This window comes from Pan troglodytes, chromosome 16, assembly GCF_028858775.2.
Source record: "Pan troglodytes isolate AG18354 chromosome 16, NHGRI_mPanTro3-v2.0_pri, whole genome shotgun sequence".
In the NCBI taxonomy this organism is placed as follows: domain Eukaryota; kingdom Metazoa; phylum Chordata; class Mammalia; order Primates; family Hominidae; genus Pan; species Pan troglodytes.
The window spans coordinates 40,104,086-40,131,024 of record NC_072414.2 but is presented as its reverse complement, the minus strand read 5'-3'; the positions used below and the strand labels follow the sequence as shown (position 1 = coordinate 40,131,024).

The window sequence follows — 26,939 nt, the reverse complement described above, 5'->3', positions numbered from 1 at the left end:
CAGAAAAAAAACTTCCTTATGGATTGATATTAAAGTTTGATCTTATCATCTGGAAAGGGCTTATGCAGTTTTTCGACAGGTCCTCTTGCTTTTACCTTTCTCCTTTTTTTTCTCCTCCCTTCCTAGAACTAAATATGTCTGGCTGTCTGATTTGGTTGCCAGACTAAAATTAGCCCATAGTGATCTGGCAACTATAATATTTAAAGTCTTCTAACTTGATTTGTTTTGACATGTTCATCTAGTGGGGAGGGAAATATTTTGGTAAGTAGTCACACCCTAAATTTATGACCTGTTTGGATTGAGTGACCATGTATTCCAGTTTGCCTGGGGATAGTCTCCCTTTACATCTGTTACTTATGTGTAATTATTGATAACTCCCCCTTTTACTCTCAAAAGTGTTCTATTGTAGTGATGAATTCTTATGGCCACTTTGTATTTTGATAAATGGTATTGATTTACTTCAAATACCAGTCTCTAGAGTTAGCAATGATATTATAACTGCATAAGGACAGGTTTCTGGTTTTCTTCCTCTTTCCTGAAGCTTCTCTGATATTCTCCTTGACATCACTGTTTTTACCTTTATTGATTTAAATCTGTGCTATCTCTTCCCATGACTATTTCCGTAGCATATTTGATGCCATTCTTAAGACTTTGAGCTCAAACTGTGATATTGAATAAACGGCTTTGGCACTGTGGTTGCAAAGCAGAATTAGTGGGGCCCTTTGTAGCCTGATAGAAATTAGATTTCTGGTCAGTTGCACTTGTTTGCAGGGGATAAAGGAGTGAAATGAGGATAAAAGGGAAGGAAGAGAGATTAGGGAGACTGAGCAGTAAGCAACCGTTTATTCTAAAAATAATTTTGTTTAAATGTGTAAGTTTGTTATAGGGCATGGTGAGTTGGTGGCATTTTGTGCTAGCTTGACTTATTGCTTATAAAATTAACCTCAGGAATTAGGGATTTAACATAAATAAAATACATTAAATCCTAAGAAAATCTTTCCTGATTCCAATTTTGTATATTCTAATATGTATATATTTATTACTTTATATGAATTGTATTTTAGTCCAAATATAATGCTTATATTATTTATTTTAAATAATTAATGTTTTTAATCAAATTAATTATCACAATTGGCTATGAGGAATTTCAGACCTATAAAGTGAAATAGAACTTATTTAAACTGACTAGTAATTCTGTAACTTTTATTTTACAGGTCATGTAATGTTTGCAGAAATAAAAATGGAGAATGGAAAGTCAAAAGGCTGTGGAACAGTCAGATTTGACTCCCCAGAATCAGCTGAAAAAGCCTGCAGAATAATGAATGGCATAAAAATCAGTGGCAGAGAAATTGATGTTCGCTTGGATCGTAATGCATAATTTCAAGCCATGGTTGGAACATTCCTACATCTGTTTTGCTGAATCTCCTAGTAAAAGTCATTTTTTTAAAGTAATATTGTATGCTTACAAAAGCTGTAAAAATGAACTTTTAAAACTCCCACCAGCTTTTAACAGTATAATGTTAAAAATATACTGTAATTTTTGTTAATCTCAAGTTTGGGTTTTTAAAGACAGCAAGTCTGGTCATTCAGTTTAAATGAATGGTTATACTGTTTTTAATGAAATAAGCCATTTTCTTGTTGTTTTCAGTACTACATAGTTGGATATGTTTGTTCTAGTTTCTCCAGTTTTTGTCAACTTATTGTATGGTAAAACATAGATTTTTTCCCCCCAAACTTCTGTTTTATAATATGTAATTTTTCATGAAAAGAAAGGGCTCAGAAAAATTAGGATGTGATTTTGGTTGGTTTTAAATTACTGTAAGTAAGTTTTAGATTCTAAGGTTCAAGATTTTTAAAATTTGATTTAAATGAAGAAATGGATTTTTCTCTCTGCCCCTCCCTGCCATTCATATTTTCTGCATAACACTATTAATAATATCAACCTCCACAGCCCCTTATTTTATTATTTCCAATAATTCCAAGTTCATATAGAACTGATAATGTAGCAAGCCCCAAGTATGATAATAGGCAGACTATTCCCAACTTTCTGTCTAGTTTCCAGCCATTGAAGTGAACTGCTAAAAAAAGAAAAATAATTGAAATGTTGAGAGAGATGGTTATGTAAGTTAGTCCTCTGCTGTTTACTTCTGCAGGAGCTGATCCATTTATAAATGCAGTTTTAATAAACCATGGAATACCAAGGCACAACATATCAAACACATTGGATCCCACGATGTTAGACATAGCCATATCTCCTTTCCCTACAGAAGAAAAGCATACTGTTAAAATGTGCTTACCAATACTGTGTTTTATTAATAATCTTCATAAGAAAAGAAACACTGGATACTTTTTTGTTGTTGATTCATTTTGAAAAATTGTTGTTAGAGCAAAAGTCTTACTGAATTTGTATTTTTAAATTTTTCTTGGGTTAGTATTTAAAGTCTTAACATTTATTTAATAATTATATTTATTAAACCATTTTTCAATAAGGTATATAGCTTACTTGTTGCTTTTCATTGTAATTTAACATGGTTAATGGTTAATTACTATTTAACATACATTTCAAATGAATATTATTTGGGGGATTAGATTGAGTGAAATTAACCTGCTATTAAATAGTAAACTTTTCCTCTGGAGTCACTTTTTTCCCCCTTCAAAGTATGTTACTGAGGAAGTAAACTTTTTTTTTTTTTTTTGGTTTTTGTTTTTTGAGACACAGTCTCGCTCTGTTGCCCAGGCTGCTGGAGTGCCGTGGCGCAATCTCGGCTCACTGCAACCTCCGCCTCCTGGATTCAAACAATTCTCCTGCCTCAGCCTCCTGAGTAGCTGGGATTACAGGCGCATGCCACCACGCCCGGCTAATTTTTGTATTTTTAGTAGAGACTGGGTTTCACCATGTTGGTCAGGCTGGTCTCAAACTCCTGACCTCGTGATCCACCCGCCTCGGCCTCCCAAAATCCTGGGATTACAGGCGCGAGCCACCACACCCGGCCGGAAGTAAACATTTTTAAAGCTACTTTTACTCATTCTAGCCTTGTAGAATGACCATTGCAGCTTGAGGGACCTAGTTCTTACCTTTTCTTGCAACCAACACACTTGCAATTGTGTCTGGTATGCTTGTTCCTGCTGCTAATAAAGTAAGGCCCATTACTGTATCGGGAATTTCTAGTGTTTCCCCTGTAATAAACAGATATTTCAAGTTACAAATCTTAAAGATTCACTAACCATCCTTTGCAGTTATTTTGGATATTTCCTTCGTGAACAAAAATAAAATAGGCACATTTAGAATTCAGAGCCAATATGTGCTTGCTTATTAGTTTTTTAGCTAGCAACATATTTGAATCAGGCTGGTAATTCGGGTAACCCAGGTAGCACAGATTTTCAATGACATATCTAAAGATACGTAACAGCCAAAATTCTGCCAATGAGAAATTTTCCTGTTTGATATTCTTACAAAAGATGTTTATGTCCACCATTATCTCATCAGGGCTGTGCTGAATATTTGATAATGAGACTGATCATTCCGCTTTTTCTTTCTTAAAAATATTAGTCAGAGTTAAGCAAATTAATTATAGCTATCTTTAAGCTATAAATATGTTAACATGTATATATACCATTTATTATGTTCTACTTTAGTGATATACCTTAATTTAGTGGGCTTTGGCAGGGCGGGGGAGGGGGAACGTTCATTAATCTCTGAGGAAAACAAAACCTGTTTTCTACTTGAGTCTAACATATGGTCCCAATTTATTAATACTTCTGTTAAATTTGATGTCAGGTCAACATTTTTCAGAAATGTATTTATTCTCAGAAACAGAACCAGAGAGAAGTTAAACAAAAGGTTATGTAACTGCTCCTTTAATGTTGTAATTGAAAACTTGGTTTAGCGTCTTTTTTTTCTTTTTTTTTTTTCTTAAAATGCCAACTAAAATAACTTAATTAGAAAGTAGCTTATTTATTGCATGCTTATACATTGATATTGGAATTGGAATTGGTTGTTAATTTCTGTTACTGGCTTTGCTAGAATTCATATGTGCATAAATAACACTAATATTTATCATCTTGGGGGCTGTTCTGTGATCTATTACATGATTTTTGCTCTCTTTTTATTTTTCTAGTATCAAATGTGTTCTGGCTGAGTGAATTTGGATAGATATAATATGCAAGCTAATTGGACTTTTTCATTTTTCTCATTAAAAAAAGGAAGAAATAGTCCACTTTTTGCTAGCATACTATTCTAAGACTTACATTAATTTGGGAAAAGTCAAGGGTCAACAAATTTTTGTGTCTGTGAGGGGCCAGATAGTAATTATTTAGGCTTTGCAGGCTGTGTGATTTCTGTTGCAGTTATTCAGCTTTGCCAATGTAGTGTGAAAACCATCATAGATAATATGTAAAACCTTACTAATAAAAACAAGCTGGGTTATGTTGGCACACAGGCAGTAGTTTGTTCACCTCTGCTGTAAGTTAATTTGGGTTAACATTTGTAGGAGAAATTACAGATTATTTTTGTCTTTGTTCATAGTTTTTTTGTTTAGGGACTGTAGTGGATTATGGCCAAGCAGCAGTAGTTAGTTAAGTCTTAATCATGAAGGTAGTAGAAACCTAGAATAAAACTTTTATGCCCTTTTCACTCATTTCATAGTATGTTTGTATTGCCGTGTTGAAAAGCCAAATAAAATACAATCCAGTTAAGCAGTGAGCACCCATTGTTTTCCCAAAAATAGAGCTCCTTGCTTTGTTTTTGTTTTTTTGTTTTTTTTTTTTTTCATTATGGAATGGAATTCAATATAAAGAGTTTATTGTGGACCCCATGGAATGTGATTAAATTATTAGCATAATAAAAAGACATCCTATGAATTTGATTTCATTTATAAGATCTCTTGAATTGTACCCCAGGCTAAATAACAGTGGAAAATACAGTTTATATATAATATGCAACTCACAAACTCCAGTGATCTTGTTATAGTAATACTTAATCATTTTGTAAATGGTACTAATCTTCAATCTTGCTGAAAAGAAATTTGCTGTGTAGCTAGATTACTTTGAGTGAACATATGCAATTTGTTCTTATATGAATATTTTCAAGTTGTGCTATTGTACTTAAAATACATACCAGTTATTGTGACCATCCAAACCAGGATATATGTAAATGCGGATATCCATATTGCAGACATGAAAAAGGTTATCACAAAGTAGTTTTTCCAAAACTTTTTTCTACAATCTGGTGTGGTTAGAAAAAGTAATGTAATAATAGGAAGGGATAATACCCAAAAAATTCTTTTTAAGTCTGCTTCAGGGATGTTGAAAACACTTGGTGGATCTGTTGTGGAAAAAGTAGACACTTTTGAGTTTTCTCAAATGGCTAATTAAGTTAGAAATGCCTATTTAGAAAGCTATATTGAAATAAATTAGCTGTATCAGTTTTTAAAAGGCTGTTTAAAACATTTGAGTACCTCATTACTGATATTGCTGGTGAAAAGAAACTAATTGAAACTTTAGGGCAGACAATGTAAGATGTGATACTCCGCATTTCTTTATTTGGGGCCTTAAATCTATAAAAATGTCTTGGGCCATTCGTTAAATATATTGTAGATAGTGTTTATGAAGTGTCAATTGGACATCTCCTGTGGATTGTCTTCAGTAACTTTTTGCTTAAGGGATTAACCTGGTTTCTAACCTAGCTACTCCAGTTGTCTCCACTTCATAATATTGATGATGCCTCTGCCTGCCCTATGTACCAGATAATGTATACTTAAAGAATATAAAATAATCATAGCATAATTTTTTAATTAAGTCGCATATCCTAATTCTTAGTGGAAGTGGTTTTTTTGTCCTATTTCATTACTATTTTATTTATTAAATTCAGACTTTACCACAGTTCATAGAAATAACCTTAAAGTAGGAGGTAGTATATCATCTAAAGTACAATTTATGAAAATTGAGTATATTTCTTTATTCAATTTAATTTAGTAGAAGGATAATGATAATATATTGGATAAAAATTCGAATTCAAAAATGTTCAAAATTTGTATGGCATTTACAAAATAATGTAACAATTGGATCAAATCATGTTAAAACTAATGTTAGTACAACAACTCATAAAAAGTTTGCCAAGCTTCAACCAATGTGCCATTAAGTAATATTAGATATAATTTTAACATAATCAAAGAATTTGGATTGGTTCTTTTGCGTTTCTTATTATAAACTTAATTTGGAGAGGCATACCTCTTATACCTGAAAGAGTAGAAGCTAAAATTTTTGTAAAAAGGGGGAAAAGTCATGTTTTAAAATTTTAAGTAGTAAATTAGAATAAAACCCTCCTAAAGGCTTAATTAAATTTAGAATCTGTTTTGGACAACCACTTTATAAAAAGGTAACCCATGAACTTATAATTTTGACCATAGCTGAATTTTCTGACTTCCTACTGAACCTATTTACCTAAAAGTTTTGCTATTGCTTTAAACAATGGTAAACCTCAGCTGTTTTTCTTCTTTCTTCCAAACCAGCCCCTTTTTCTGAGTTCCCAGTTTTAATAAGTGCTGTTCCCATTTTCTCAGTCAAGATTAAAACATAGGAGGTGTCTTTGTTCCTTTTTCTGGCCCCATATAGTCTTGGTGATGCTTCCTTCATATAGTCTCACATCTGTTCTCATTTATTCCCACCACTTTCACTTGGTCTAGGCACCTAGTAAACACATCAGCTGTTGTAATAGCCTCTCTTACAGACCTCTTTGTCTCTTCATATGTTAGTTCGGTGAACATCATTTTGGGTAACATTACTAAGATAATAGTTCTAATAATTTCTCTCCTCAGAAACCTTCCAAGATTCTTAAAATAGCATTTAAGATTCTTCTTATCCTATTCCTTTCTACCTTTCCTCTCCTTCCTTACTATGCACATACTGTGCTCTATGTGTTTTATCTCTGCATCATTTATGGAATGAAGACCTCAGTAGCTGCTACTTATTGGTCATAACGTATGTCATTAGTTAAAATCTTTCCTGTCCAGCAGGGCCCAATTTAAATGCTCCCTTCTCTGTGAAAATCTCCTATCTGTCCTCACCACATTTTGGCAATCTGTCCCATTTGTGAACCACAGTCACACTTTATTTTTCTCTTTTTATGGTACTTAACGTTCATACTTTAGCTATTTTGTATTTCCTGTGATATTGGAAGTTCCTTAAAGGTAGGGACTTAGTCTTTATCATTTCTGAGTCTTCACAGTCTTTTTTACATAAAAAGCACACAATACTTGCTGAATTGAAATGAAATTTTAAAGTTTTTCCTTTGCGAATAGACTTAATAATGGGCAAGATTTAGTGATTACCTTCAGAAACCTGACTAAGACCATGTAAACTTATAGAGAGCTGAGAGTAGCCAGAATCTTCATAAAATATTCCACTATCAGTTCTTGATTGCCGACGAATGAATGGTTGACCTTCATCTTCCCAGCCCATCAGTGGCTGTTGTTCACTTCTCTCCATAGCTTTGGCAAGACAGGCGCAGCAAGGACTGCATTTCTTTATAATATATTGGTTAATTTTAATGTCAAAACACAGCACCAAAACATACAATCCATATATCAAAAGCAGTAAAGCCCCTTCATACCTATAAAAGAGAAATTTGTGTTTTTAAATTAAAAGTGAAAGTCATTTTAGAGTTGATAGCTTTTGGGCAGTATCTATTGAATGATTTTCTAACAAAAGTAGCCATAGAACCATCAAACATTTCTAGATATTTTTTGTTTTGTAGATTTGTCCAGGCTTGATTACAGCATTATTATGTTTATTGATAAAAGCTGAACACTTCTGTGTTTTTTTTTTTAAAAAAACAAGATCAACAAACTCGTTTTTACTTGTAGATTCCTTCCAAATGATAGGTATAAAAATGCAATGAAAATGATAATTGGAGATTTTCAAAATAAATGTAAAATTAATAAATAGTGGTGAACATTTTCTGCCTCAGCTCATTGGCATAATACATTCCCCAACATACATAATAATTATAAAATAATATAGTAACTGTTAAGTTATTTCAACTGTCCAAGTTTTCTGGTATAGGAACTTTGTGTAAAATATTACTCAGAATATGGGAGGCTTAGGCTGGGATTTTTCAGTTTGTCATACAGAGCATTTTTAATGATTTGAATGTAGCTGAATTTGGCTTACAGTCACAAGAAAACAAGATGTTCTAAAATATAAAATTATACCCTTGGAACCAAGAACTGTTTCCCTGTACTCTGGCAGTTAGCTAATGCCATCACATTTGAACCTTGCATTTACCTTTTATAGCCAGTGAATCTCTGTCTGCTGTATCTTAAAGAACAGTTCTGATTTCCCTAATGGAGGAAGAATTAGCTTGGATACTCTCACAGTCACTGTCCCTTACAGACAACTGCTGAGTTCTAGAAGGATTTCTATTCTACCAACACAGTGTCTTAGGGAGACGGACTAGAGGACAGGATGATTAGTTTAGAAATTATGCTTCTGGCTAGGTTTTAAGTTTCTTGATAGCAGGTATTACGCCGTGCTGCAAGGTTATGGTTCTCCAGATGGACACCATTACTTTTTTTTTTCATATTTTTCTGGTGTCCTCTGGAGTTATGCAATGTATATAACCTGTGTAGCTGTGTTTTACATTTCATTATCCCTTATGATATCTAGCATAGTGAGAAGGACCTAGTAGGTGCCTGCTGCTTACTAGTTGAAAAAGTTAGTATCTGTCCACTCAGTCACCACCTTTTTCATTTTCTTGGACCAGCTAGGCACAGAGAGATTGTAAGGAAAGCAAACAATTTTTAATATTAAAAGCTAAGCATTGTTATTTCTTAGAGGAAGGCTATAGTTTCTCCTGAATGAGCATCAGAAGTTTGGAGGAATTTAAAAAGACTTCTTTTACTTCCTCTACCATCCTTCTCCAGTCTTTTGTGGCCATGAACACTTCTAACTAAGGCAAGGTGAGCAGTAACCCAGTAGAAGAAAAAGTCAACTGTTGTGGCTTTAATGGACAACAGGAGTTGGGAAACTTTCTGAATAGGCAGCCAGTGGGGAGAAGGAAAAGTGGTGGTCTCCAGTGACTAGTGAGAGAAAAAAGGAGACTGTGAAGTGACTAAAAAGAAATTGCAAACTAGTGAGAAGAACTCAATCAACAATTGTGATGAGGTTAACTCACAGACCTGTTGGAATATGGTATAGAAGTGGCAGATTAAGTGACTAAAATAACATTTCTGAAAAAAAAAATTACTGAACCATCAGAAATTCATTAAATCTCTAATTTTTACATAAGAATTATTTTCAAGCTTACCAGTAAACTTGGTTGTCATATATTATACCAAGAACTGCTGCTACACTAATTGTGTACGCTGCACAGTCTCTGAAGAGGGGCCAACATGATAGTGTTGAGACCTGTAATATGGTAAGTTATTATTTCCATTACATTGTAACTTCTTCAAGTACAATCCTTAGTATAATACTAAAATTGTTTTTATATTTGTAGTTAAATATTGTTATCTTTTGCATATTGCTTAGAGAAAAAAATGTAAAATTGTGTTCTAACTTACACAGACTTTCATAAATCTGACCAAGAGCTATTTGTGGATTAACATTAAATTGAATACATGTTGTTTTTCTACTGATTAATAAATTTGATTGCACATATTATTAGTGCCCTGTTGTCCATCCCAGACGACGAACAGTTATCTTTAGAATTTTTTAAGACAATACATTTTGTTGAATGGTTTTGTTACATACCGTATTAGATAGCAAACCACAGGCAGCACAGATGCCAAGGAGATTATAAATTGCAGATCCAAGGATGGTGCTAATGCCAATATCTCCCTTTGTGATAAATACACCTATGTGCAAGATAGTACCAGCTAAGTTAGTGTTAACTTGAAGAAAATAAAAATCACACTGAGTAAGCAAGAAGTATAAGGAGCAATATTTACCTAGGAAAGCAGTAACTAATTCAGGAGCTGAACTACCCGCTGCCATGAAAGTTGCGCCTGCAACATCCTGAGACAATCCAAGGGCTGAACATAAATGAAATGATTGTTATGCCTAATAAAGTGAAAGAGTATGTCTTTACAACTAAACACAATAGATACTCAAAGCTACAGCTTCACATAAAACCACTATTAAACTAGAAAAATAAAATACACAGATTAAAAGAGTCCAATGTTTTGCTTCTTTATGACTTCATTACTTAATGCTTCTATAGAAAGGGTGAGGGAAGGCCAGGAGACTAAAGGGAATATCCTGAGTGCCAAACATAGGGTTATTTGGAACCCAGAAAAGCGTTCAGAGGCAGAGGGCTTGTAGGTGAGTAGCAACAGCATGGCTTTGAAAATTAAGATAATTTGGAAATCCTAACCCAACTTCAAAGAAGAAAGAAAAGATGTTAGTTTTTTAGATGTATAATGCAGCTGAACAGAGCTTGTTCACAAATTTGCACACATCTGTTAAGTCATCTCAACTGTCCGTTCAAATTTTCTGGTATGGGACCTTTGTGTAAAATATTATTCGGAATATGGGAGGCTTTGGCTGGGGTTTTTCAGTTTGCCATGCAGAGAATTTTTGATGATTTGAATGTAGCTGAATTTGGCTGATAGTCACAAGAAAACATGGATATTCTAAAAAAATTTGCAGTTTCAACGTTGTCTAATTACAAATGAGAGAAAATAACTAGATTTAATGTTGTGTAGTCTATTGATTTAAAACATGGATCTATTAAAATTTTGCTCTAGAATAGGAATATAAGAAAGTATGTAATACTACAGTTTGTTTCTATCCACCAGGCTTACAAGCATGCAAGTTCATAAACTTTAGTGACTGACAAGATGAGAGTCACTAAATTAAGAAGTTTTTTGTCCTTTCAATTTTAGGGCCAAGGGACCTACCATGGGAAGGAACAGAGAAAGCCGTAGGCCGAGATAGGTTTGCATAAGAAATCCGCAACCAGGCTTTACTGATAAACTAAAAACTAACTAATAGAGGTAGCATGCCATACATTAAATTATCTACCCTAGGTCACAAAGTTAGTATCGAAGTCAGAACTAGAATTTGGGTTTTCAAGACTTGATGGCAACTCTTTGTTGATGTTTATTGTCGTTTACTATACCTATTGGTTTTTGACGCTTCAGTCTTCCCAGACCCTCAAACTCTGGTGTGCTTGGTTGACTCCTTGTCACAGGTGGTTGGTATTTCCTTATTCTTGTCTCTGGGACCACCTGTTGCCTGCACTCAGGTGAACCTTGTTCTGTAGTCTGCTGGGATGGCATTTGAGCTTACTGATTCCTTTTGTGTTTCTTGGTGTGGCAGATTGTATATTACAATAATAGTTATGGCATTTTTCTGCTCCACGTAGTTTTCCAGAACCCTTTAATCCCCTACATAAAAGGTGATACGACTTCCTTACTGTCATCACAGGACCTTTCCCTTAAACTACGACATGGTAAGTCCTGCTACTTTGTTGAAACCCCCATACTGGAGAAACCTCATGAAAAGCCCATATAGAAATAGAGATGTCTAAGGAATTGCTGCTGTTTCAGTCCCCAGATTTTGAAAATTCCCAGCCTAGGCACCAGACATGTGAGAGAGTGAGCTCTCAGATGATTCTAGCTCCATCCTCTGACCATAGCTGCACAAGAGACCCTGAGTGAGAACTACCTAGCTTAGCTCAGTAAACACCCAAAACCGTGAAAGTAATTGTTGTTTTTAGCCACTAGTTTTGGGGTGATAGTTAAGTCATCTGGTGGTTCATTTATTTGTTATATTTATTGAGTACTTACTATATGCCAGATGCTTTTTTAATGTGCTAGTAATATGGCAGTGAACAAAACAGACAAATATTCCTGCTCTCACAGAGCTTTACTTTTAGTAAGGGGAAGCAGATAAGATAAGCAAAATAGGTATGATGTTAGAGATAAGTTGCAAGGAGTAAAGGCAGGGAGGGGAGAGAGAGAAAAATGTCAGAGAGGAAGGATTGAAATTTTAGATTGGATAACCAGAAAGGACTTAATTGAGAAGGTAACTAAAGACCTTGAAATGAGTCATTTGTATGCCTGGGCTAAAAGTATTCTATGCAGAATAAATGACTGCAAAGGTATTGAGGTAGAGGCTAGTCTGTGTGGTGAAGAAACAGAAGACCTGCATGTCTAGAATGAAGAGTGTCAAGGGAAAGCAGTAGGTGATGAGATTAAAGGTAATAGGCCCATCATGTAAGGTCTTGTGGATCCTAATAAGGACTTTGGCTTTCATTTTGAAAGATGTGGGAAGTACTTAGAAATCTGTCACCCACATACTGTCTGCTGATGATACCAGCTCCAGTCATTAATTTTATCCCTTGGGGTAATTTGGTCTGAGAGATCCAACCAGCCCTAATCCAAGCTATTTTGACACCTGAAAAACCATTGTGAAAAGTTCTCTTGGGGTGGTTAGAATTATTTAGGCCAGGCCCTCTATTCTGTTTGCCTTTGGTCATGTTGCTTGTTGAACATCTACCTGCAGTGACTAGTGAAGGGTGAGAAATAAATGATTTTTGTAGTTTACATTGTATCCTAGTGCATTTTGTGTTGTATAAAGGAATGCCTGAGACTGGGTAGTTTATAAAGAAAAAAAGGTTTATTTGGCTCATGATTCCTCTGTCTGGAAAAGTTCAAGATTGGGCATCTGGTGAGAGCCTCAGGCTGCTTCCACTCATGGTGGAAGATAGAGGGGGAACTGGTGTGTGCAGAGATCACATGGTGAGAGAGGAAGTAAGAGAGAGAGCTGGGTGGTGCCAGGCTCTTTTAAACAACCAGCTCTGTAAAGGAACTAAAGAGAGAGAACTCACCCCCTAGGAAAGGATTAACCCCCAGGATCTAAACACCTCCCATTACTCCCCACCTCCAACATTTAGGATCAAATTTCAACTTGAGATTTGGAGTGGACAAATACCCAAACCATAGCATATTTCCTAGTATTTCTTTTCCTGATTAGAGTGATTACATACATATACACATATACATGCATACGTATAATCACTCTAACCAGTGTGTGTATATATGTATAGACACACATATATACTATATTCTTATTACAATTCTGATGTGTACAACTGACCATACTATTTAAAACATAGAACAAAAAGATAAAGGAGATGGCTCTGTAATTAACTGTTTTTCATTTTAGAAATGAAGTAAATAATATATTCATGGTGTACAATGCACTCCCATATACATAATTTAATATCAACTATCATGAGATATGAGTGGTGGTATTCCATTTTACAGATAAACAGGCCCAGGAGGTAAAATAATGTCACATGGATTGCAAGGATCTTAAATGTTGAGAGTTAGGGCATAAACCCTGAGCCTGTTGATTCTAAGCCCAATGCTGTTTTTATTTTACCACAGAAACCCAATATAAGAATGGCACTTAGGCCCATTAGAACATGGTGGGTGATTGAATCTTTTTTGTTTATACTTTGTGGCACTGGCACCATAATCACCCTCATTCTATTCTTTCCTGGTGGAAAAAATAGTTACCAAGAGCCAAGAATACTTTGGAAGTTTTCCGGCACATTCTAGAGAATTTATAGATTTAGTGCTGCTGGATATTACCATGAATTGTCTTCCCAAATCAAATCAGGGCTAGATAATATGTGGAAGAAATTGAAAAAGAACAGAATGCCTTATCTTAAAATAACTGCCCAAACAGTGCAGCTGAATACTGAACAATCTTCATTTAGCACTAGCTGAAGAATGCTTCATTAGAAAACTCAGTCTCAGGGAAGGACAATAGGTGGTCCTTTAGAAAAGTTTCAGTCTCAAAAGGCAGTAAGAATAAAGCTTGTTCCTATTCACTGCACTCAAATTATGAAAGGAAAGATTTTGTATAGATGGATGGATAAAACTTAAAGATATTTTAACAAATTATATCTTAATGTTCTAAGAATATTTTATAAAATGTTTTATGCCTCTGAACTTTAGAATAGATTGGCTTTGTCTTCTTCGACCTTTTGGGTAAAATTTCTTTCTGCTATAGTTTATTATTAAGGATAAATTTTTCTAGTTTTTTCCTCCCATAGCTATTATTCTTTTGTTCCTCTATTACTCTAAAGGAATAATCACATATCCTGGAAGATATAGTAGAAATGTTCAACTTGAGTTTTCTTTATAGGTTTAGATATCAACACATTGTTTATATAAAGTACAACTTCGTGGTAATGAGCTGATTATGAAAATTCATCAGACTTTTTCTTAAATGTTTTTTTTCTGTGATGTCATGTTAGAAAGTTTATAATGGTTTTTGAAAATCTCCTTCTGGAAATATGATATAGTAGGAAGAATATTAAACTAAAACTGAGACCTGGATTCAGCCCTGCCGGTAACTTGATAGGAGACTTAAGTTATTTAGACAAGCCTCATTTTGCCATCTGTGAAATGGAGGATCAGACCACACAATCTTTAAGGTATTATCTTTTTTTTTCAATCTTTACTCAAAGTTATAGAATGTGAATTCTATGCTTTAAGACTCTACATCACTTTTTATTTTTAATTAAATTTCTTTTATAATACCTACCCCCCACCCCCAAGTCTACATTACCAAAATTTAGACGATGAAGGGGAAAAATAGAGGAATACTTTTATCGTAGTATTTTAACCACTCCTGTCATTTCAATGTGTCTAGTCCTTTTCATAATGCACATTTTAATATAGTTACAGCCATAGGCTATATGCAATTTGGCGTCCTGTGGCATCATTTTTAAAAGTCTGCAAACTTTTGTGCTTTGTGAATGGATTAGAGTTTTAGAAACAATCAAAAGTCTATCAGACCCAACTCTAGTGACCATGGTGAGTAGTCATGCTGAGTCATACAATTTAGGGTCCAAAATGAAGTGCAACAGCAAACTGATGTCTTTTTTGTGATTTGCAAAACTGGTTCTGAAATTAATTTCAAATGTATTCCTAGAAATATTTTGAAGGGAATAAATGCCTAGAGGGGAAAAATAGTTACTGAGAGTCAGGAATACATGACTGCATGTATATGCTCTGGGATGTTTTTAACAATAAGTAAGATAACTTGATTACCTTACATTTACCAACTCATATTTTGTCTGAGCAATGAAAGAATGAATTCTGAAACCTGTAATGCTTTTAAAGGCTGATTCCACCAAAAAAGACTCTCCCTATCCCCAATCTAACAGCTGTAATATTACAGTGGATTTCTACCTGCCCTTAGCCTATCATATGAAGTGTACTTCTTTTATACAAGACACTTTACCTCCCAACCTAACAATTACTTCATTTTTTGTTCCATAACTTTCCCAAGGTCACATAGGTAATAAATGCAGAGGTAGGAAGGGAACCTAGATCTTTTTGACACCAAGAAGCTGCCCTTTCAGCTATCCACGTGGGCAAAGTAAAGAGATAATACATAACTTTATTATTATTTCTTGTTCCTGCAATAGCATCGTGGTAAAATACTGAGTACTTAGCACTTATTTAGATCTATATGCCTGGTGTAGATTTAGATGCAATCCAAAGGGACCACAATTTAGATCAGAGAAAAAAGAACAACAAAGAGGATGAAATGCTCTTAGGAGAATGAGTGTGTAGCATGGAGGAAGCACTATTCTTAGATTCTTTGTTCTTTAGTAAAGCTTTTGCTTCTGTAAATTTCATGAGGATTAAAAATCAAACAATCCCCTGAAACTGTAGGCTATCCAAATGCCATACTCACAGAATTATTTGAATCCCAATTTTTTCAATTTAGAAACAATTCTGCCTGGAATTAAAACTTGCCTTTCTTTCTTATTGCCTATTTCTGAAACGTAAAGTAGAACATAAGCAAATATTAGTGCAAAGCAGAGTAAGAGAAAATTTTTAAAAATAAAAAGTAAATATTTAAGTATATTTCCCCCAAACCTTATTAAGATCATTTTCATGTAAGACGTGTTATAATTCAAAGGTATCAGTGTGGTAGAGAGGTTATATCTAATTGAATGGTATATTAGTGTAAATTTTTTTTTAAAGTTTCATAGCTGGCTCACTGTGGAATTTGGACTCTATCAAGTGACCAATCTTAAGGGGTTCTCAGAGTTTTCTATGTATATAGTTTGGAAAAATATAAAGAAAGCTGCCCAGAACAGTGGTTCAATACCTCTGAGATCCCCATTACATATCAAAAGGATATTTTGTTTTCATTTTATATCATCTTTTGTGTTTCTAAAATTAAACTGCTTAGAGAGATTAGACATACTGGTCCTATTTGGTCTTTAAATGAATATAGTTTATATTATATTTTTAATTTGTATTATATATTGGCTTATATTTAAATTATTTAAATTTAAATTATATTTAAAAGTGACTTTTTAAACAATAAAAGATGAAGTAAAATGGTATAGATGCTAATGTAAATGAAATGAAAGGAACTTTAAACAGAATATTTTTTAATTTTAATTTTTATTTATTTATTTATTTTGAGGTGGAGTCTTGCTCTGTTGCCCAGGCTGGAGGGCAGTGGCATGATCTCAGCTGACTGCAAACTCTGCCTCCCGGGTTTAAGCAATTCTCCTGCCTCAGCCTCCCGAGGAGCTGGGATTACAGGCCAGGTGCCTGCCACCACGACTGGCTAATATTTGTATTTTTGTAGAAATGGGGTTTTACCATGTTGGCCAGGCTGGTCTCGAACTCCTGGGCTCAAGTAATCCACCCACCTTGGACTCCCAAAGCACTGGGATTACAGGTGTAAGCCACTGCTCCCGGCCTAAACAGAATATTCCAGAGATATTTAAGGTATACTTTAAAGTTGTCACATGGCTTATTAGATAAAATAACTAGTTTAATAAGCTTACTTCCTACCTTGTCAAATAGACCTTACTTTTATTTACCTTAAATTTGGTGTTCAAGTTCTAGCAGATGCACCGTAGATTTGGTTATTTGCTCCAAAAATACTTAAATAGGCTTTGGTATTCCCCATCTCCACTTTCATCTTTCCTGAGTAAAGGATTCTAACCTCTGTAGTCTGTTCTTATGTAACAATGAACATTCAGTGAATGTTTTCTATGTGCTAGGTACTTGTGTAAGCAGTTCACTTGTGTTTCTTCGTGCACTTGTCACACAGCACTATGAACTGAAAGTTGTAATCACCCTGTTTCACGCTGAGATAACAGAGGCAGAGGGAAGTTAGGAACTTTGCCCAAGGTCACAGTGCTAGCAAATGGCAGAGCCGGGATTTGAACCTGGGCTATCTGGCTCCAGGGTGGGCACTTTCAATTGTCTCTCTATAAGAGTGTGGCACTAGAGCATATGACGGCTGTGTCCTTCCCCTCCAGCTGTCCGGGGATTCTCAGCATTTGTCATAGACCATTCAGCAACTATATCAATATATATAGAGAAAAAAAGTGGAAAAAGCCCCAAGCAAACAATACCAGATAGGACTACAAAGTGATGTAACTAAATTCACAAACTAAGCAAGGGAATCTTAGACACAGGTTTCTAAGTCAGGCTTACATGAATGATCAGAGACGACAAAGGCTCCCTCCTTTTCCTTAGTCATTTGGATTCCTCTCTCACTGTGTCTCTGTCTCTCTTCCTGTCTCTCATACACACCCCTCAGGGTATCCATCCGGGTAATATTCTAGAGTAGCACAACTGGTTAGGATGAGGAAGCTCTCCTTAGTTTATTCCTCACCCCATTACCTCTAGCTCCTTTAGCTCTAACTTGGGCTTGGATAATGCTCCTCTTCTGATCACATCTTTAACTCTTTTCCCAGAATCTCCATTCTGTTTCCCAGCCCAGAAGCCAAGGCTTTTCTCCAAACGTGAAATGCCCTGGACAACTAGAGGGTGATACATTTGTGTCCCCTCTACAACACCGATTAATTTCATTTCAGCCCTCTGTGTTCAGAGAATTATTAGCTTCTTTTCCTGTAGAACCAAATGGACAGAAAAAGAAGATAGGATTACAGGAAGGGGGCATAGCAACAGCATTTTCTTTTATTGGCTCCATACAGTTAAGATGGTGGTAAAGTGTCTGAGGTTGCCTCGTAGAGATAGGTGCTTTTCCAGCTTTTCCAGTGTTCGAGGGTAGAGGAGAGGGTGTGTGACTTTTATAATCATGAGCAGAGCAAGGAGAAGGAAAAAAAATCCTTGCTGGAAGCCTCTGGTGGAGGCAGCTCTAGGAGACCAAGACCAACATACATAGGTCCAAAAGAGAAAGAGCACTGGTTTGACCGAGCGGGGGCCCTGCCAGAGCACCAGCAAGAGGCTCTGCCCTCTTCCACTTCCAGCTCATCGCTGCACGGAGATGACAATCCTGAGCCTCTTCTAGTCTTCACCTGGCTAAAGATCCTGCTGTTGGCCAAATGAGCCACTGTGGTGATTTGAGGAGTGAGTGGGGCTGGGGTGGGACAGGGGCCTGCCAATCCTTCCATTGTATTCTAGGTTGGAACTCAGTATACATACCCCACAAGACATTATAGCCTCATCTATGATGATGAAGTTCCACTGTACTACATTATGATCTCATGATCTTGGACAAAATGTTTAGGCCTGGGAGCTTATGGATAAGTGTCTATAGCATTGATTTACAATCACCTATAGGTTGCCAAAGGTCCAAAATGATTTTTGCAAATAATTCAATGTATTCTCTTTATTTTGTAATATACTTCCTCCACAGTAACTGTGGGTATTTGATATTTTTTTGTCAAAATTTTTAGTGCTCTCGAGAGGAAAATTTCTTGTAAGATGGTTCAAATAGAACAGTTCTGAAACAACTATTTTCTAGCAACGAATCTCAAACAAGGATGTGTAAAGTTTTATCATGTAGCAGTTGAGATCATGCTTGAATTTTGGCATTAGAGATATCAGGACTTTCTCTGTGTGGCTATGTGGTCATGAGAAATTACCTACCCTCCCAGCCTTGGCTTCCTCATCAGTAAAACCAAAACATTAGTCCCTATTTTGTAAGGTTTTTGGGAAGACTAAGTGAAACCATATATATATATATATATATATATAATCTTATATATATTATATAAACCATATATTATTATAAGATATATATCTTTCATCTGTAATTTTATCATAAGTAACTGATAAAAAATAACACTGTAGTACATTGTGGAATACTTTAGTAAACTGTTTTGAGGGTTATGTTAATAACTATTAGTTGACAAAATGGGTGGAACTATTATGACTCAATGCTCATCAAGAAACTGGGGAAAGGCAAAGCACTTGCAGACTTTTGAAGCCCGTTTCTGCAGATGTAAACAAATTTCAGGAAAATTGTTTTTTATTGCTGATGTCATAATTTGGATAAGACCATGCTAGAACTTGAAAAGAGAAGTGACAGAATTAATTTATAAGCATTTAAAAATGAATTGAGCTAGCACTATTTCTATCTCATTTTGTTGCCAGTATTTTCAATACTCAAGATGAGGGTCAATTTTTAACAGCTGAAGATTTGGCAGTCGCATGGATATTCATCAATCACACATCTGTAAGAACTACTGTATTTCAGGGCAGAGAGACTCACTTGAGAAATGCATGTTTGCTGATGATGTTTCAAAGTAATTTCACAAGGTGCACGTTGGAAGTCACTTAGACATATTAAGTCACTTAATGAACAATATTTTGAAGTCATAATCTAAATTTTAATGCAGTAGTGTCTTCTACAGGGCTAGAAAGGTTTTTTATTTATTTTTTACTTCTCCTAAGATAATTTTTATAATAAAATTCTTGATTTATTTTTTCAGTCATGTCATTGTTCAGTTAAGTCATTAGAAATGGAAATAATTCCTTACAATTTAAATTTCTATGTTTTATATGATTAACATTTTTAATTTTTCAATTTTTAGTTTTTTACATTTTTCTAATTAAAAGTGCAGTATTGGCATAAGAATGTACAAAAAGGTTATTAGAACAGAGTTGGGAGCATAGAGACAGATCTACATCTATATAAGAACTTAGTATATGAAAATTGATCAACTGTTGGAAAAAAGAACATTACATCCTATAGCAAGACAGATTCTTAGTGGAAAAAATAAATAAATTTTAAAAAATCCTGCATGTAGAATAAAATATGATGATTTTTGTGACCTATGGATAAAAATGTCTTTCTAGTTATAAAACCAAAAGGAGAATCATAAAGAAAAAGATTTACAAATTTACTTAAAATATTTAAACTTCAAACTTCAATGTGATAAACACAAAATGCAAAATCAAACAAACCATGAAAAAGCATATGATATGAAGTAATACTAGAAAAAGGGTTAATATCCTTATATATTTTTAAAGTCTTGAAAATCAATAAGAAAGAGACAGAATACCCCTGATATAATATGGGCAAAAAAACACAAAAGGAAAACCATAAAATTCAATAAACATATAAAATATTCACCCTCACGGATAATAAGAAAAATACAAATTTTATAAAATAATGGTTAAAGCAACCAAGGATATTTCACATATTTTTCATGGTTTTCTGGAATGGATGTTTAAGGAGGTATAAGTAGGCACACCTTTTGTGGGATGCCTTTTGCAAATATATATCATAAGACTTAAAATATCCACATCTCTGCCTCTTAATCAGGAAATGATCAGAGAGGTGTGCAAAGATTTTATACAATTATGGGCATGACATTAACACAAAAAACTTAAAACAGGCCAAATGTCCAATGAGAGTAATAGTTTTAAATTTTATGATAAATTTCTACTGGGTGCCTACTATGTGTAAAAACCAGTGTCAGATGCTCAAATCATTTATAGAATCATGGACTATCATGATATCATTAAAAATAATGTTTTGAAGAATGTTTAATAATATTGGAAAATGTGCACTATAAAATATTGTGTGAAAAAAAGGAAAGATCCCAAACTGTATATAAAGCAAGATTCAAAAGATTTAAAGGAAATATACCAAATGGTAACTGTGTAGATGGAAATACAGGTGATTTTATCTTTCTCTTCTATTTTTCTTGTATTTCATTAATCTAAGTAAAACTGTTAAATAATTTAATCTTTATTAAAGAAAATATCAATTATATATAAGATGTAACGTCAAGATAAAAGCATATGTTTGTATCTACTTAAGAAAAATTGTAATAAATTAGGCTAATCTATCATATATATATATATATATAATATATTTTCATTAAACAGATAGGTGTTGAGTGCCTCTGCTATCACCAGTTACTGTTTTAGAGCCTACAGATTCTGGGATACTGCAGTGAACAAGGGAGAAAATAATTCGCTTTGCATTTCAGCGGGGGTTGGGGGTGGGGTGATGGGAAAAGGGAGAGTTTACATTCATGCTCTTTCCCTTTATAAAGAAATGGCAGCAATGTGTGTGTGTCGGGGGCGGTGGGTGGAGGTTGAGGACGCTGCTGTTACTGTGCAGTCTTGTGAATATGCAATAGGAAACCCAATCCTTAACTTTGACATTGCTTTTTGCTGTAATGTGAGCATGCTCAGCCAAATAAATAACCAAACATGAGACCAAGTCTAGAAACACACTTTTGCTCATATGGCACAAAACATAACTGCTATCCTGGTGTTTAGGGACCAGTGCTCCAGTGAAGGTCTATGCTCAGAATTCTGGGCAACATATACTGCTGAAGGAACAGAGCTCAGAGGCTTGGACCGGCTGATCTTATTTTCAGAAACCAATAAATGGAGCTCTTAATTTTTAATAACTGAATTTACAGTCATCTGATGTCTAAGGTCACTTAGGATACAGGACTTATTCATCTATCTGTTTATTGGTTCTTACATATCAATTAATTTCCTTAATGGTAGGATGCTGGGAAAGGAAGATGGGGAGGGTGGTCCTTAATTGCATTTGTTTATCACTTTTTATAATCAAAGTTATAGCGAGCTTAGAGTAAAAATAAAAAAAAGTTTTTTGAAGCATAAAATGGCAAATATTAGGAGTTTCATTGTATTAGGAGCGCACACAAAGTACATACAAGTGAAATCTTGGAACAGTTCTTATAACAAACATCCAGGCAGTCGACAAACTAGAGATTTCTGGAAATAGGCAGGAAAATAATAACTGCCGGGTTCTAACTTAAAGAAACTCTGATTCACATTAACTACCAAGAGAAACCACACTCGACCAGTTCCTTAAGACACGGGACCCCACAACAAGAAGCTGGTGCTCTGCAATCAGTTGAGAAGTACAGGACAGCTGCTGAGCTATTTCAAAGACAGTCATATCTGTGTGGCACACTCTCCCAGAAGGTTACAGGAAAACTTTCCAGCCACTTACATTCACTGATGATTTCCAGGGAGGGTAGGAAGTATTCATCACAGACAATAGATATGGCCATGAACATGTAAACGATAATTAGGAAATAGATTATGATGCCTCCATCTCTGCGCTCCTGTCTCGTGAAAAACCCTTCGGGAAACTCCGATGATGGAGAAATAACACATTGGGTGCTATTTCCTGTTAAGGAAAAGGAGGTGAAAGTTTGAAGAGTTTGGAGTCACACATTCCAAGCCCACAGAGAGCTTCCTTAAGAAATCTGTAAGTGTGGGGTAACCGGGTGGAATTTTAAGGACCCACTGAAAATGTATAAAGCGCTTCTGAATATAACACAGTTGTAGATTCAAAAATTTTTTTGGGGGGACTGAAAAGAGATATCTTAATGAAATATGTTGATGATGGTGAAGAATTAAAAAGAGGAAATCATGAAATCACTCCTCCTTGTTTTTATTTCTGAATCTCTCTTCCCCAAGTAGAAACTGTATCTCTGATACATGAAAATTTCTATTATTTATACAATATCGTTTTCTCATTGCAGAGCCTAAATTGTTCACAGGCCTGCAAAGAATCATCCACTGTTGCAGAGAGAATTTCTAAGATGAAAGATTTTTTGTTTTCACCAAAAAGTCTCCAAGAACAAAAACTGGAGACTTGGCCTACTATGATCTCTGTGAATTACTTTGGAGTATATTTAACAACTTATTTGAAGGATCAAAAGTGTTTGACATCTTTTTAAATGCTAAAATTCAGAAGCGTAAGTAAAAGTGAGCCCATTGAGAATTTTCCTCTTTTTGTCCCTTCATCTGTATGTGGTAGCAGCAGCAGCTGCTGCTGCTGCAGAGCTAACTGACCCCAATGTCCACCTACCTGTGGCCCTTGGGAGACGTTGGGGCAGGGAGGTCCCTGAGAGAGGCAGATGTGCAGTGGCCCACAGGATGCCGAGCAACAGAGCCCTTCTCGCCCATGTTTGGCCCCCTTTTGTCTGCATTTCTGCTGTGCTCTTACTGCAGCGTGCAGCTTCAGGAAGGGAGAAGAGGAGGATTAAACTGGATCATGTGAGGAGTCTCCTTCCTGTCCAATACCCTGCCCAGGGCACATCTAGCAAGGCCAGCACAGGAGAAAGGGCGAGTGTAGCCAGTCAAGCTTCTCTGATCAGGAGACCCAATCTCCAGGGAGGCCGGAGGAGACGGAGGAGAGCTGACAACCATTGTCTATAGCTATTTCCATGGCCTACAGTCTCTAAGGGCAGATTAAGGCAGCTTGTACTTTATGAAAATGTGTGGTTTTATTTAATGTCTTCATACTGGCTCTGCTTTTGACTTTCTCTAGATTTGTAAAAAGTTGGGTTTGCAACTGCTTCCCATCTCTCTCCAGCCCTTTCTCCTAGAAGTTGTTTGGGTTGATATTAATATATGTACATGTTTTGGCTAGCTCGGCATCCTTTCAGATTTCTGTTTTAGCCTCTCATCTTCATCTTCAGTTAGGGCCAAAGGGAGAAAGGCCAGTTAGGGCATCATTGCAATCATCTAGCTGAGAAATGATAGTGGCTTGAACCAAGGCTGTGGCAATGGGGATGGAGAGTAGCTGACAGTTTCAAGAATTATTGAGATGGAGTGGATGCTATTTGATCATTGATAGGCTGTGCTTTCTGCCAGAGGGAGCTATCTAAAATGCAAATTTGACGTACAAGGTAGTGTTTAAATATAGACTACTATATCTTCCCTATGCTAACATTTATGAGGCTTGCCAAGATATTTAGAACTTTTGGCAGTGTAGTAACCTATAGCTAATAGCACAGGCTATGGAACCAGACCACATGATTTGAGCCCTAGCACTGCTACTTACTAGTTATGTGACTTTTGGCATGTTATTTAACCTTTCTGCTACACAGTTCTGCTATCTGTAAAACAGGGATCACCTGTATTTGGGTTGTGGTAAGAATTACAAAAATGAACGCAAATAATTTGCTCAGAACGACCTGTGGCTGACGTCTTCATTCCTTCCTTTCTTTTTCTTTGTTTTGTTTGTTTTCCTTCCTCCCTTCCTTCCTTTCTTCCTTCCTTCCTTTCTTCTCCTCCTCCTCTTTCTCTCCTTCCTTCCTTCCCTCCTTCCTTCCTTTCCTTCCTTATTTCTTTCTTCCTTTCTTTTCTTTCTTTCTTTCTTTCTTTCTTTCTTTCTTTCTTTCTTTCTTTTTCTTTTTCTTTCTTTCAATTGAAATAGAAGCGTTTTTGTTCATAAAAATTTTTGTAGTTTTGCAACTTTCATGGTTCCTTTGCTTTGCAGAAAAAACACAAAAATTGATATGCTTAGTAAGTTTTCTATTTAGAAACTAGCTTTATCTGATGGAACGGAGTAAGTTGCTTCCTGATGTTTGTGATCTTGGGTTGGAAAAAAGTCTCAAAAACTCCTTTTTTTTTTTTGTGGGAATTGGTATCCATTATAAACCTCTCCAAAACTGTCATTTCTAGGAACTAGATATTCAGATGTATGGTGTGATTGTGAGGCTGTGATGATGAGTCACCAAAGCATAGCCCAGTATAGAGCAGATTCTCAACAAGCAGAGTTCCAGCTGTCTACACTCGCAGGAAGCAGCACCCTGATCACTGGGGAGTGGCCTACGTGTCAGCTAGCTAAGACTAAGGGAAGAGGTCGTTTAGTTTTATGCTGAGGGGAAGTGTCTTGTGAGCCTCTCCTCTTCAACACACAGTACTTCAATCAATTCATAAAACATCATAAACAAATAAAATACCAATAATATAAAAAGCTCAAACCCAAAGTGAAAGCTTCCAATGCACATTGTCAGCTAATTCAAGAGAGAGAGCAAGTGTCTGAAGGTACGAGCCAATTGCTATGGAACAGCAGAAGTGCCTTGCACATAGTTAGTACTCCATCAACATTTGCAGATCGATTACTTTGCAATGAATGGTCTTGAAAACACATTGCCAGAACATGCATATGCTTGGTCTAAACAAATTACCATCTAAATATGGATTTACCATGAAAAGAGATTTTAGGAGATGAATTAGATTTGCTTCACACACATTCTTCATTTTGCAAAAGCATCTTAAAGATCTTTTTCTTGTAAAATAACACACAGATAAAACTACATACATGAAGAGTTTATTATATTATTATTATTTTCATAAGATGAACACCCTTGTAAACATCCAAGGTCAAGAAATAGAAATTTGCCAGCCACCCACATATACACCATGGAATACTATGCAGCCATAAAAAAGGATGAGTTCATGTCCTTTGTAGAGACATGGATGAAGCTGGAAACCATCATTCTCAGCAAACTATCGCAAGGACAAAAAACCAAACACCGCATGTTCTCCCTCGTAGGTGGGAACTGAACAATGAGAACACATGGACACAGGAAGGGGAACATCACACACTGGGGCCTGTTGTGGGGTGGGGGGAGGGGGGAGGGATAGCATTAGGAGATATACCTAATGTAAATGATGAGTTAATGGGTGCAGCACACCAACATGGCACATGTATACATATGTAACAAACCTGCGTGTTGTGCACATGTACCCTAGAACTTAAAGTATAATAAAAATAAGTAAATAAATAAGTTTGCCAGCCCCCCTAGAAGCCCCTTTGTGAGCCTCAGTCTCCTCTCCTCCCTTTCTCTGAAAGTAACCACTCTCCTGACTTGTAATCATTTCCTCATGTGTGTAGTTTTAATAGTCCGTGATGTAATCCAGTGCATCTTTATGATGCTATAACTTAATTTTGCCTTAAAAATGTATCTTTTAACTTTCTTTTAGTCTATAGTCCTACCTTTTTTTTTCTCTTCTGTTTCTTATAACTTGTCTCTGGGAAAAGCCCAGGGCATTTGATCTGTAGAGTTTCCTACAGTTTTGATTTTGATGACGTGTCCTTGTGATATAGTTCAATATGTTCCTGTTTTCTGCATTTTTGTAAACTGGCAGCTGGATGCAGAGGCTTGATCAGACTCAGTCCTATCCCTCTGGCAAGGCTATAGGTGGTGGCGTGTTTGTTTACAGGAAGCACACTGTGTCTGCTCATCTCTCTTTTGTAATGTGAGCAGCAGCCACTCATGCTCATTACTCCCATTAATTAACTCCCATTAATTCTTTGGGAGTTGGGAAAGGGTGGTGTATTACTCAGGGTTCTCTAGAGGGACAGAACTAGTAGGATATATATCTATATATCTATATCTATAACATATATATATATGTAGTTTATTAAGTAGTATTAACTCACATGATCGCAAGGTCCCACAACAGGCCATCTGCAAGCTGAGGAGCAAGGAAGCCAGTCCAAGTCCCAAAGCTGAAGAACTTGGAGTCCAATGTTTGAGGGCAGAAAGCAGCGAGCACCTGAGAAAGATGTAGTCTGGGAGGCTAAGCCAGTCTAGGCTTTTCATGCTTTTCTGCCTGCTTTATATTCACTGGCAGCTGATTAGATGGTGCCCACCCAGATTAAGGGTAGGTCTTCCTTTCCCAGCCCACTGACTCAAATAAATATTATTCTCCTTTGGCAACACCCTCACAGACACGCCCAGGATCAATACTTTGTATCCTTCAATTCAATCAAATTGACACTCAGTATTAACCATCACAGGTGGCATTCTAATTCTAATTTATTCTTCATTCATCAGTCGGAATATCTTACAAAGAGATGATTTTGATCATCTACTCTTTGAATACCCA

General features: G+C 35.7%; 2 protein-coding genes across 3 annotated transcripts in view; one reads left to right on the top strand and one right to left on the bottom strand.

Annotated features, from left to right (window-relative positions):
- MYEF2 (myelin expression factor 2) overlaps positions 1–2,493 on the top strand; it is a 36,557-nt gene extending 34,064 nt beyond the window's left edge. For both annotated transcript variants that reach the window (XM_001165031.7, XM_510381.8), the window contains one exon: positions 1,215–2,493. In XM_001165031.7, the coding sequence (XP_001165031.2) occupies positions 1,215–1,378 (164 nt within the window). In that variant the 3' untranslated portion in view covers positions 1,379–2,493. The remainder of the gene's footprint in view (positions 1–1,214) is intronic.
- Positions 1,939–23,275, bottom strand: SLC24A5 (solute carrier family 24 member 5). Its single transcript, XM_510380.6, has 9 exons — positions 23,122–23,275; positions 22,255–22,434; positions 9,948–10,031; positions 9,751–9,854; positions 9,305–9,405; positions 7,329–7,609; positions 5,117–5,323; positions 3,076–3,177; positions 1,939–2,261 (listed from the first exon to the last, which is right to left on the bottom strand). The coding sequence occupies exons 1-9, from the start codon at positions 23,240–23,242 to the stop codon at positions 1,939–1,941; spliced, it is 1,503 nt and encodes a 500-aa protein (XP_510380.2). The 5' UTR covers positions 23,243–23,275.
- Positions 23,276–26,939: the final 3,664 nt, after the last annotated feature.